Genomic DNA, 12428 nt, shown 5'->3' with positions numbered 1-12428 from the left:
GGCTGTGCTCGCCGGCGGGGGCGGTTTTGGGTGCTGGGTCCCCTCCACAGGGCTCAGCACCCCATAAATACCCCACAGGCAGCTCTCCCTGCACGCTGGGCTGCTCTGGTCCCCGGGGAGAACATGTACAGCCAGTGAGTATTGCTGGGGGCTTCTTGCACTAGAGAGACAGGGGAGAAATTTGTTCCCCTGAGGGTGGTGAGACCCAGGCTGCCCAGAGAGGTGGTCGCTGCCCCATCCCTGGCACCATCCCAGGGGAGGTTGGATGGGGCTCTGAGCACCCTGCTCTAGCTGCAGATGTCCCTGCTCCCTGCAGGGGGGTTGGATGAGACCACCTGGAAAGGTCCCTTCCCACCCCAACCAGGCTGTGCTATCAGTAGGAGCAGTCACTGGTGGCCATCACAGTGTGGTGTTGGCCGGGGGGGGTTGCTGTGGGGCTGGGGTCAGCATGGCCCAGCAGAGAGGAGGAGGAGCAGGGGGCTCTCTATGTTTGGGTGTCCACGCTGGTGCCTCCTGTGCTAAAGTGTGATTGTGGTCCAGGGGGACAGGCTGATCTCCCTCTACCAGAGGATGGTCCCTCCTATGGAGGGGCAGCGCAGTGCCCCAGCTTGTCTGGTGTGTCTCCAGGGGTTCTGCACCAGATAAAACTGGGACCTGACAGGATTCTCTGCTATGCTTTGCTCTAAAAAAAAAAATCTTATCCAGGAGCTGGGACATACAAGTTGGATTTTGCTTCCTGATCCTTGAGGATGTCCTGAACTTGCCCACAGCAGGGGCTGGCCCATCAGCGTTCCCTACTCTGGCCAGAGCCCCCGGAGCCTTTCCCCTCACCAAGGCTGGTGCTTCTTCACCCTGATCTCTCCGAGTCGCCCATCAGTCCATCCAGAAACAAAACCAAGGTTTGGAAGCTCCCCCAAAACCCAGCTAACCTTGGGTCTGCTGCTCCTTTCAGAGTCGAGCACCCTGCTGGAGGCTACAAGAAGCTCTTTGAGACCGTGGAGGAGCTGTCTTCTCCAGTGACCGCCCACGTCACAGGTTGGTGTGAGCTCCCTCATCTCCTCCTGCCCAGCTCATGTTCTCCAAAGCCTGTGGGCCACCAGAACTTGGGGTGGAGGTAAAGAGCCCCACAGGGCTGGTGTGTTTTGGTGTGGAAGAAGGATGAATGGGATGAGGGATCTTTGGACGTGTCAGTACTCAACGTCTTTGTCAGGTTGGTCTGTAGGTGAAAAAAAAAAAAAGCATAGATCAAAGAGCTCAGGGGTGTTTAAAAAAAAATTCATAAACATTAACAGAGAAAAGCTTAAAGTATTCTTCTTCTCATTGGCACAACAAAAGTGTCTTGTTCTGCTTCCCGTGGGCTGGGCCCGTACCGACGCCACATCTTCTGCAGGCAGGATCCCCACCTGGCTGCGAGGAAGCCTCCTGAGATGTGGTCCTGGCTTGTTCGAGGTGGGCTCAGAGCCCTTCTACCACCTCTTCGACGGGCAGGCCCTGCTCCACAAGTTTGACTTCAAGGAGGGGCACGTCACCTACCACCGAAGGTAGGGGGCAGTTCTCTGAGCCAAAACGCTGACGGATGAAGCGTTTTGCTGGACCCTAAGAGCTGGGCTCTGCTGCCTGGGCACCTTCGAGTCCCTCTGGTTATTGGGAGAGCTCGAAGGGTGAGATCACCAAAACCAGCTGAAAATAACTGAAAGTCACTCATAGTTAGTGGAAACTCAGCGTTTTGTACAGACCGAAAACATCTGGAAGGGAGGGGATGGAGGGAGGGCTGGATGCAGCTGCTGGCAGAGACAGGATGACTTCATTGTCTGAGGAGCAGAAGGTTTTCAGTTCCAAGCTGCTGAGCTATCAGCTTTTGGGTGCTTGGTGCAGGATGTTTAGACAAAACACCACATTTCCCATCAGTCTCAGCCCCCCCCACCAGCCATCCCCTCCCGCTGGGCCCGGCGTGCTCCAGACGCAACGCAAGGGACCTTCCAGAGGTCTCACGAGGGTCACCACAAAGGATATGAGGAGTTTAATCACAGGCTTTTTCTTCTGGCTGCACCTCCAACGTGTCTTCTCACCTTCAGGTTTGTCAGGACCGACGCTTACGTGAGAGCCATGACTGAGAAAAGGATCGTGATAACGGAATTCGGCACCTACGCCTACCCGGACCCCTGCAAGAACATCTTCTCCAGGTGCCCCTGGGCTCACAGAAGACATCACAGCAACGTCCCACGGTGCTTCCACAAAGCCCCTGACCTGGATTTTTTTCCTCTGCTCAGGTTCTTCTCATACTTCAAAGGCGTGGAGGTGACAGATAACGCCCTCGTCAATGTCTACCCCGTTGGGGAAGACTACTATGCCTGTACTGAGACCAACTTCATCACCAGAATTAACCCAGACACCCTGGAGACAATTAAGCAGGTGGGGCTTTGGAGCGACCTTCAGAATCCAGGGAGGACTAGAAGTGAAATGAAAATGTTTAATATCGGCGTTTGACAGCACGGGGAGGGTTGGGGTTTGTTGGAGATGATGCAGGAGCCACCACCAGCCTGGGGGTTGATGGGAGCAGAGCTGGAATGAGCTCGTGTCCTGGTTCCGTGTAAAAAGGGGTTCAGGGCAGGACCCACACAGAACAGAACTATGTACTCGCCTCTCCCCCCCCGAGAGAGAGAGAGAGAGACACTTTTAAAAAAAATGAAGTATATTGTTCAACAAGGAACAGAAAACGAAAAAGGGAGGTAAGGAAAATAATATATACAAAGATTAGGGGAATAAGACAAAAAATAAAATATACAAAACCCTCAGAAATGGTTCCAGGGTCCCACGGAGTGAAAGGAGAACTTTCCTCTCTGAGCTCCAAGGCAGGAGTGAAATTAGAACCCACTCCCTGCCTCTTATCAGAGTGTGTGTGGGAAGGGGAGGGAATACAATGGTTTCACCCCCACCCGGGGTCCTCCCAGTTGCTGGAAGGTCACGCCCCCATTCCAAGCCTCAAACCACAACAGCTCGTAAATGAACCCGCTGCTGAGTAATATTGAATTAGGAGGCAACAGCGTCCTCTGTAAAATTATTGACCAGAAGCAGCTCTGTTCTGCCCCAAACCAGGACACCACCTCAGCCCACCTGCCCCTCTCAAACTGCTTGGCTTTGCTGCTCTTCTTTTCCAACCGGCGATTTGGGCGGAGAGGAGAACCTCCCACGTCGACCTGCAAAGCCCTGCAGAGCTCTGCACTTCCCATCTCGGCCCAAAAGAGCTCCTGACTTTCTCCATCTTCTTTCTCCAGGTGGATCTCTGCAAATACGTGTCCGTCAACGGGGCGACGGCTCATCCCCACATCGAGAACGACGGGACCGTCTACAACATCGGCAACTGCTTTGGCAAAAACTTCTCCCTGGCCTACAACATCATTCGGATCCCTCCACTCCAGGCAGGTCAGTCAGTCCCACCCCTGAGCAGAATGAGAGAGTCTCCTCCTACAAATCCTGGGGGTTTTTATCCTTCGAATGAGTTTTGTCATCAAGTTGCTTTTAAAAAGTTTTTTTCTGTTGATTTCCGTTGCTTTTTTTTAAGAACGGAAATGTCATCTTTAAAAGGCTTCCAAGTGGTTTCTAAATCATGAGGTTCCTTTTGGGTTATAGGCAGAAATTTGTTGGGTAAACTCTATAAATTCAGAGTAAGAATGGGGGAAACTGTCCATGACCCTTCAACTGTCCTCTTCCAGACAAGGAAGACCCAATGAACAAGTCGGAGGTGGTGGTGCAGTTCCCTTGCAGCGACAGGTTCAAGCCCTCCTATGTTCACAGGTAATGTTTTGGGGGGTTGGGGGAATCAGAGAATCATTTTGATTGGAAGAGACCTTTAAGTTCCAAGTCCAACCATTCCCCCAGCACTGCCAGGTCCCCACTGCCCCGTGTCCCTCACACCACATCTCCATGGCTTGGAAACCCCTCCAGGGGTGGGTACTCCACCACTGCCCTGGGCAACCCTCCAGGGACAGAAGTTGTTCCTCAGGGACAACCTCAAACTCAAGTGCAGAACAAGAGTCCCCTTTAATTTCTGCCAGCACCAGAGGGAGGGTTACACATGCACAGCATCTCTGGTACCACATAGGGCTTCTTCTTGCATGTCATCACCTAAAATTAGATGATTTACCAAAATAAAGGTCTTTACATTCCTGCCATTTCAAGTGATGAATTTATCTGGTGCTTAAGGTGAACTCCTCCATGGTTTTTGTCCAAGCTAACCACAGTGAGCTTGCTGTGCTCCCCAAACAGCTTTGGGCTGACCTCCAACTACATCGTGTTCGTTGAAACGCCGGTGAAGATCAACCTCCTCAAGTTCCTCTCCTCCTGGAGCCTCTGGGGAGCCAACTACATGGATTGCTTCGAGTCCAACGAAACCATGGGGGTGAGCGACGGGTACCAGACTGGGCTGGTTGGGAGGTCCCAAAGGACATCGTGGTGGTTCCACCTTCACCAAACCACTGCTTCCTTTTCAGGTCTGGCTCCACGTGGCTGAGAAGAAGAAAGGCCGGCTCCTCAACATCAAGTACCGCACCTCGGCCTTCAACCTCTTCCATCACATCAACACCTACGAGGACAACGGGTTTCTCATCGTCGACCTCTGCACCTGGAAGGGGTGAGTTTTGGCAGCTGGGGGTCCCTGTGCCACCCTGCCTGTCCCTGCTCCACCTGGTGGGGACCCCAGAACCGGGCACCTCCATCCCCACCTCGGAATCACCTCCGGCCCTCGCGCCGGCTGCCTCCAAACACCCACACACGGTGACGGGCAGAGGGCACAGAGGTGCTGAGAGCCTGTCTGAAACTCATTGCCCAAGAAAAATTTGTGTTCTCGCCTTAACTAAATTTAAATTCATTTTAATTTGCCTTCAACTTTAGTAAATGTTCATGTTTACTCAAGGGCTGGTGCTATTTTGGTGCCTGGGGCCGCGCTGGGCAGGATCCAGCTGAGCCGTGACTGCTGCTTTTTGTGTAAACACCCAAAAAAAGAGAAAAAAAAAAAGAGAAACAGGGCACTGAGATAGTGACCCCTGAGCAAGGTGGCCCCAGCTGCTGCCACAGGTTGGTTTCCTCACTGGGGAGGTGTTGTCCACGCACCGTTGGCTCCTCCCAGGGAGCTGGACCGCGACTTGTCTTATCCCACTGAAATTCAGGAAAAAAAAACCCCGAGTTTTTGACCCCACTCCACTTCCTAAAGGCCACTTTTGCTTCTGTCTGTGCTGCCACCGTGCTGCAGGTTCGAGTTCGTTTACAATTACCTCTACCTGGCCAACCTACGAGCCAACTGGGAGGAGGTGAAGCGGCAGGCGGAGAAGGCGCCGCAGCCGGAAGCCCGGCGCTACGTCCTGCCCCTCAACATCGACAAGGTACCGGGGGGGCACGGGGGCTCCAGCACTGGTACCCCCCCACACAGCACCTCCAGGGCTCGGCCTGACCCCCTTAATTAACATTAACATTAACAACAGTAACATGAACATCTTCTTGGGAGGGGCAGGAGCTCAAAGGATGGGTCATGGGACTTGAAGGATGGGTCATGGGACTTGAAGGATGGGTCTTGGGCGAAACTGGCTGTTTTCTGGAGCTGATGTTAAGAATCCCAGACTGGTTTGGGTGGGAAGGGACCTTAAAGGTCACCAAGTCCAACCCCCCTGCAGGGAGCAGGGCCAGCACTGGTACCCCCCCCCCCACAGCACCTCCAGGGCTTGGCCTGACCCCCTTAGTTAACATGAACATCAACATGAACATCAACATCAACATCAACATCTTCTTGGGAGGGGCAGGAGCTCAAAGGATGGGTCATGGGACTTGAAGGATGGGTCATGGGACTTGAAGGATAGGTCTTGGGCGAAACTGGCTGTTTTCTGGAGCTGATGTTAAGAATCCCAGACTGGTTTGGGTGGGAAGGGACCTTAAAGGTCACCAAGTCCAACCCCCCTGCAGGGAGCAGGGACATCTGCAGCTAGAGCAGGGTGCTCAGAGACCCGGTGGGATGGTGCCAGGGATGGGGCAGCAACCACCTCTCTGGGCAGCCTTTGGTACAGACCTGCCTCAAACAGACCAAGAAATGAGTTTCTCAGTTTCTCTTGGCTATTTCTCTTTGTCCTAGGCTGACACGGGGAAGAATTTGGTCACCCTGCCCTACACCACGGCCACGGCCACCCTGCGCAGCGACGAGACGGTCTGGCTGGAACCAGAGGTCATCTTCTCGGGGCCACGCCACGGTACGCTGCCCACCTCTGCCATGCCCCCTTCCCATTTCCCCCCCTGCCATCCTCCTGCCCGGCCTCACCCCCTCCTCTTCTCTGGTTTTTATTTTTTATTGTAGCCTTTGAATTCCCACAGATCAACTACAAGAAGTACGGCGGGAAGCCCTACACCTACACCTACGGGCTGGGCCTCAACCACTTTGTCCCTGACAGGGTAACTGTCCCCACACGTGTGGCATCTTGGGGAGCTTTTAGTTTGAGCAAGAAGGTTCTGAGACGTGGTTGGGGTTTTTTTTTTTTGTCCCCCTCACCTTTAGCTTTGCAAGCTGAATGTTAAAACCAAGGAGACCTGGGTGTGGCAGGAGCCAGACTCGTACCCCTCGGAGCCCATCTTCGTCTCCCACCCCGACGCCCTGGAGGAAGATGATGGTAATGGTGGTTTTGGGTTGCCCTGGAGGAAGATGATGGTAATGCTGGGTTTGGGTTGCCCACTGGCACCTTGACCTGGGTCGTTGGTGTCTGCTGGCACTGGGGGTTGTGCAGTGCCCAGCATGAGAAGAGCCCCCACGGGCAGCTCCTAGGCTGTGGTCTAACACTGCTGGGAAGCTTCCGAGGGAACAGGAAAGTTAAGAGTGAGGAAAGAAGGGAGAAAGATCTCTGGGTTTAGGTGATCTGTCAGCCTCGTTTCCCAGCCTTTTCCCATCAGGAATTGCAATATTGAAAGAATTAAGGGTGGCAGATCTTTATGGAAACTTTGGGAGACCTCACTCTCTGCAAGCTCCTGACAGGAGCCTGGAGCCAGGTGGGGGTCGGGCTCTGCTCCCAAGGAACAAGGGACAGGACAAGAGGAAACGGCCTCAAGTTGCCCCAGGGGAGGTTGAGGTTGTCCCTGAGGAACAATTTCTTGCCCTGGAGGGTTGCCCAGGGCTGTGCCAGGCTGCCCAGGGCAGTGGTGGAGTCCCCACCCCTGGAGGGGTTTCCAAGCCCTGGAGATGTGGGGTGAGGGACACGGGGCAGTGGGGACCTGGCAGTGCTGGGGGATGGTTGGACACAACGATTTCAAAGTTTTTTCCAACCAGAACAATTCTGTGACTCTGATTTGAAGCTCCCTCACTCCAAGCCTGTGTCTTGCCCCTCGCCCCTGCTGCTCACCCTGGAGTGGAGCAAGTTCAGATGCTGTCACTCGAGGACATGTTGCTGTCATCACTCCAAGCACTGTCCAGGGCCCTTCACACCCTCCCAGCCCTGCACCTGTCTTTGAGGGTGACAGCAGCACTCGACCCAAGAACGTGTCCACCTGCTCCCTCAGTTCCTCCAAACAGCATTACATGAAACTGGGAGGTCTTGGCTCTGCTGAATTGAAGAGACAACTCTCCCTGGTTTATATTAAGAGTTTCATACTTCATAGCCAAAAATATTTCCTAACCCAGAGCAAAATTTCCCATTTCTGTTCTCAGTTCACAAAAGTGCTTGTGCAGGGGCTCAACTCCCACTGGAATGAAAAGGTTTTAGGTTTGTTTTTAGAAGCTTTCCTTAACTGAAGTAGACAACGTGCATTTCAGGAATATGTTTTAAGTTTCTCTCACCTCCTGGGACGTGAGCCCCTGCAGCAGCACTCCCTGAAAGTTCCTTCTGTCAGTGTCCCCAGGGAGCCATGGTGCTGTCACGGGTCATGGTGTATGGTTGTCCCCATGTTCTTCTGCAATGACTGACCCAGAGAGAATAGAAATGAGCAACCAACCTGAGAGCAAGGATGCCCTGTCCCTCCCACACAGGGCTGCCAGGAGCCAGAAATGGGAATCTTGTCACATCAAACCTCAGAAGCAGAACCCCAAAGTGATTTAGAAATTAATTGTTGAAAAAAACAATTACTCCCAGAATCCAGCAGGGTGGGGTCAGAAGGGACCTCTGGAGATCATCTCATCCAACCCCCTGCTCCAGCAGCTCACCCACAGCAGGGTGCCCAGGATGGTGCCCAGGGGGGTTTGGGATCTCTCCAGAGCAGGAGACTCCACAGCCTCTCTGGGCAGCCTGTCCCTGGGCACCCCCTGGGCAGGGCACAGTGTGGGCACAGCCAGGACATATTCTTCTCCCTCCAGGGGTGGTGCTGAGCATCGTGATCAGCCCAGGCGTGGGGCCGAAGCCTGCCTACCTCCTCATCCTCAGTGCCAAGGACATGAGTGAGGTGGCCAGGGCTGAGGTGGAGGTGAACATCCCCGTGACCTTCCACGGACTCTTCAAGAGAGCCTGAGGTTCCTTCCAGCTCCAGGAAGCTGCTGTTGCCCTTGACGAGCACTCCAACGACCTAAAATCCCTTCCAGGGCACTTTATTTGTCTGGCTATTGATTTAACATTGAGCATTTCAGTGCTGGGTTCATGGTTGCACTCAATGATCTTCAAGATCTCTTCCAACCAAAACAATTCTATGATTCTTCATATGACTCCATGAGGTGTTTGTCCAGTACCCCCCTTTGGGGCAGAATCTGCAGCTGTACAGTGCTAAGAACTCTACAGTTAAAACAACACAAGTTTGAGGGGGGTAGGGGATGATTTTCTTTAAAAAAATCTTTATGAAATTAAACTTTGCAGCTGCACCCAAGTGAAAGGTGCACAAACCAGCACAGGGTAAACTCCACACCTGTACTTGTGGTGACAACACCTGGAGAAAAGGTGTTTTGTGTTTTTTTTTTTAGGCTATACTGAATTATTACAGATTTATGTACCCTCCTGGTCACTCCTTTGGTATCCTCAGAGCAATGTGAGCAGAGCTGTCCCATGGCCACTCTGGAACTCTGAGGCGGTGGGCAGCAGCATTTTGTCCTCTACTAAGGCCAGAAACTACACACACTAGATGATGTGTTTCCTCTTTCCCCTTTCTTTTGTCCAAATGAAGTTTCTCCAGTCCTGGGTTCTGAAAGCAGAAGATGAAGAACCATCAGGAAGCACTTGGGGTGAATTTGTTTCCTTGGCGTGCTCTAGACTCCCAGCTCAACCCCCAGTCACAAATAAACACCCAACTAATGCACCAATCTGGTTCAAAATACAAACTCACCACTAACAGACTTAAACCCCAGGATTCCTGATTATCAGCAGTAGCTTCAGATTTTAATTAGTGGTATCAAACAGTGAGAAAATGGTTGAGATTAAAGATTTCCTCATACCCAGTGCTGAAGGCTGATTATTGGGCAAGGGCTGCAGCTACATCCTGATGACAGGATAGTGACACTGAGACACCACCTGGAACTTCTGCTGCTCTGTGATCTCCAAGCACTGGGCAATCACCTGATTAAAAGCCAAAAAAACAAAACCAAGACAAGCAAGCTGTGAAATAATATTGTATAAAAACCAGTGACAAACATCAGTTGAGGTGTGCTGGTGAAAATCCCCTGAGAGTAACAGTGATTCTGGCCAACCATCTGATGTTTCACACAGAGACAGAGGTCTAGAAGTAGAAAACAATTCTTCCTGCTCTCCCATTATCCAAGTTCCCATAAAACCCACAGAAAATATTCAACAGCTCTGCAGGACCATAAATAGGTCCCATATTTAGAATGATTAATTGATAACAGGCTTCTTGATCTTTAAGTAAACCAGCTTCAGAAGGGCCAATGGCATTCCAAGGATTGCTGCTCAACAATCCAAGAAGGAAAAAGGGGAGAAGAAAAGCAGTGGATTTTGGAAAGGATCTGAGGGAGTAGATGTTTGCTGCCTTAAAAAACAAATGCATCCTCTGCTAAATGAAAAGATAAATAAATAAGACTGACAACTTAAAAAATAAATGAAAAGTTTGGGAAGGGCATCCCAAATTTGAGCAGCAAATTACAAGCAGGAAGAGAAAGTCACAAAAGGAAATAGCCTAGGGCAAAAGGAAGGAAAGGATGTGAGCAGTGAAGAGCCTGAACTTCAAAGAGTGGGGAGGGGTGGCTGTGCAACACCAACACCAGAAAGGATTTGCCTCCAGAACCAGATGGTAAACCTGATGAAGAGCTCCAGTGAGGAAATCACAGATCAGAGTGGTTTGGGTTGGAAAAGACCTTGAAGTTATCCAGTTCCAACCCCCTTCCATGGGCAGGGACACCTCCCACTAGAGCAGGTTGCTCCAAGCCTCATCCCGCCTGGTCCTGAACACCTCCAGGGATGGAGCATCCACAGCTTCCCTGGGCAACCTGGGCCAGGGTCTCACCACCCTCACAGGGAAGAACTTCTTAATTTCTAATCCAAATCTCCCCTGTTCTGGTTTAAAACCATCACCTCTTGTCCTATCAATACAAACCCTTGCCAAAAGTCCCCCCCCCAGCTTTCTGGCAGGCCCCTGGAAGCCCTGGCAGCCCCCAGGGGGTCTCCCCAGCTGGAGCCTTCTCCTCTGTGGCTGCCCCAGCCCAACTCTCTCCTGCTGGGCTCCCAGCAGAGGGGTTCCCCCCTCGGGGCATTGCTGGGGCTCCTCTGGCCCCGCTCCAGCAGGTCCCTGGCTCTGCTGTGCTGAGGACTCCAGAGCTGCCCCAGCACTGCAGGGGGGTCTCACAGAGCTGGCAGAGGGGCAGGATCCCCTCCCTGCCCTGCTGGGGGGTCAGCCCAGGACTGGCTGCACAGGAAATGCTGCAGTCAGGTGATCAGAATAGAACCAGATTTTAACAGAAACTTTTTGGATAAACTAAGGGGGAACAGAAAAGCTGAGAACTGCAAAATTAAATTGCCCCAAAAAGGGAAGAGTGGCCGATGGAGTTTTGGGAATCAGAATTGCTGCCCCTGAGCGAGTCACAGGCTCAGGATTTCTCCATCAGATCCTGCTGAGACTTGAGACAAAACGTGCTGTGAGGAAAACTCACCCTCCTAGTGTCCTGAGGCAGAATGACACCATCATCCCAGAGCCTGGCAGAGGAGTAGAAGGCACTGCTCTCTTCCTCCAGCCTGGGGAACACAGAGTGTTAAACAAGCCAAACGTTTGTGTCCTCTTGAGAAGCTCCAAAGAGCAGACCTAGATTCCCATGGAAATTGAAACTATTTCCCAGTAGATGCAGGTTTGCTTTATTTGGGATGTGTTGATCTCTAAGACAAACAGAAGTAGGTCATTTAACTAATTGCACCCCAGGGTAACTGCAAGGGGGTTGATTTGATGTCCTTACTTTTCTTTCAGCTGTTTTAGCTCCAGTTCATCTCCTGTAGCATCATCATCCCCAGCTTGTGGGGCTGGGGAGAAATGTCTTGAATCCACAAGAGCAACTCTTGCATTAGGCCACAAGAAGAGGAAGTTTGGGCTGAACGATCTCCCACACTAGGGAAAAAAAAAGCACAGAAACCTTTTTTTTTTCACTTAAAAAAAAAAACCTCACTGAAATTAATCCCAGGAGGATGGCTGGAGGGTGACACAGTCGAGTTCAAGGCACAATGGGATACAGTCTCATTTGTAAAACACTAAGGCAAGACTCATGGAATTGTTTTGGTTGGAAGAGACCTGTAAGATCCTCAAGTCCAACCATCCCCCAGCACTGCCAGGTCCCCACTGCCCCGTGTCCCTCACCCCACATCTCCACGGCTTGGAAACCCATCCAGGGGTGGGGACTCCACCACTGCCCTGGGCAGCCTGGCACAGCCCTGGGCAACACTCCAGGGCAAGAAATTGTTCCTCAGGGCCCACCTCAACCTCCCCTGGGGCAACCTGAGGCTGTTTCCTCTTGTCCTGTTGCTCGTCCCTTGGGAGCAGAGCCCGACCCCCCCCTGGCTCCAGGCTCCTGTCAGGAGCTGTGCAGAGCCAGAAGGTCTCCCCTGAGCCTCCTTTGCTCCAGGCTCAGCACCCCCAGCTCCCTCAGCTGCTCCTCCCCACACTTGGGCCCAGCAGCTTTGTTGCCCTGCTCTGCCCCAGCCCCCCCATACGACCCTGATGATTTCATGTTTCCTCCAAGCACAACACGTGTCCCTGGGAGCACACAAGGAGCCTGCTGTGCTTCCCCCAGTGTGAGCATCACCTGCAGTGCCCCAGCTAAAGGTGCTGAGCCCCTTGATCACTGGAAGTGTGCTGAGAGAAAGGCAGGATCATCTCCAAGAAGGGCCATTTCCAGGTAATCTCTTAGAACTGAATCTAGTTTCTTGAGATGCAGACCCAACTTTCAGTAAACCCGCCTCACGACGCATTTCTCACTTTAAAAGCCTTTAAAACACGTGGAGCTAAATGCCTGTAACAACAGCTGAAGGTGAGTGCAGCAGGAGGGGCTG

The 12428-nt window shown here is 52.3% G+C and overlaps 2 protein-coding genes across 2 annotated transcripts in view; one reads left to right on the top strand and one right to left on the bottom strand.

Annotated features, from left to right (window-relative positions):
- Window positions 1-123: 123 nt before the first annotated feature.
- Window positions 124-8469, top strand: RPE65 (retinal pigment epithelium-specific protein 65kDa). The gene is made up of 14 exons (XM_008936168.1): window positions 124-134; window positions 953-1035; window positions 1391-1541; window positions 2076-2183; window positions 2271-2412; window positions 3276-3423; window positions 3714-3795; window positions 4267-4399; window positions 4491-4630; window positions 5249-5378; window positions 6119-6233; window positions 6338-6432; window positions 6536-6647; window positions 8318-8469. Exons 1-14 carry the CDS (start codon window positions 124-126, stop codon window positions 8467-8469), a joined length of 1602 nt encoding a protein of 533 aa, XP_008934416.1.
- Window positions 8470-9416: 947 nt separating this feature from the next.
- The window catches only part of LOC103769001 (methylcrotonoyl-CoA carboxylase beta chain, mitochondrial-like), a gene marked incomplete at its 5' end in the record, with an annotated part of 13262 nt that continues 10250 nt past the window's right edge, over window positions 9417-12428 (bottom strand). Inside the window, 3 exons of the mRNA XM_008936169.1 lie at window positions 9417-9500; window positions 11045-11126; window positions 11342-11490. Coding sequence (XP_008934417.1) covers window positions 9417-9500; window positions 11045-11126; window positions 11342-11490 — 315 coding nt within the window. The remainder of the gene's footprint in view (window positions 9501-11044; window positions 11127-11341; window positions 11491-12428) is intronic.

The sequence above is a fragment of the Merops nubicus genome, unplaced genomic scaffold, assembly GCF_000691845.1.
Source record: "Merops nubicus isolate BGI_N331 unplaced genomic scaffold, ASM69184v1 scaffold14272, whole genome shotgun sequence".
Taxonomy (NCBI): domain Eukaryota; kingdom Metazoa; phylum Chordata; class Aves; order Coraciiformes; family Meropidae; genus Merops; species Merops nubicus.
Note: the sequence above shows the minus strand (reverse complement) of the source record. Positions and strands in the feature narration are given on the sequence as shown.

Excerpts from the sequence above, each read along its gene's own strand:
- RPE65 (XM_008936168.1), top strand. Across the intron at positions 4,631-5,248 it reads GACCTCTGCACCTGGAAGGG|GTTCGAGTTCGTTTACAATT; the intron begins GTGAGTTTTGGC and ends ACCGTGCTGCAG. Across the intron at positions 6,234-6,337 it reads CTTCTCGGGGCCACGCCACG|CCTTTGAATTCCCACAGATC; the intron begins GTACGCTGCCCA and ends TTTTTATTGTAG.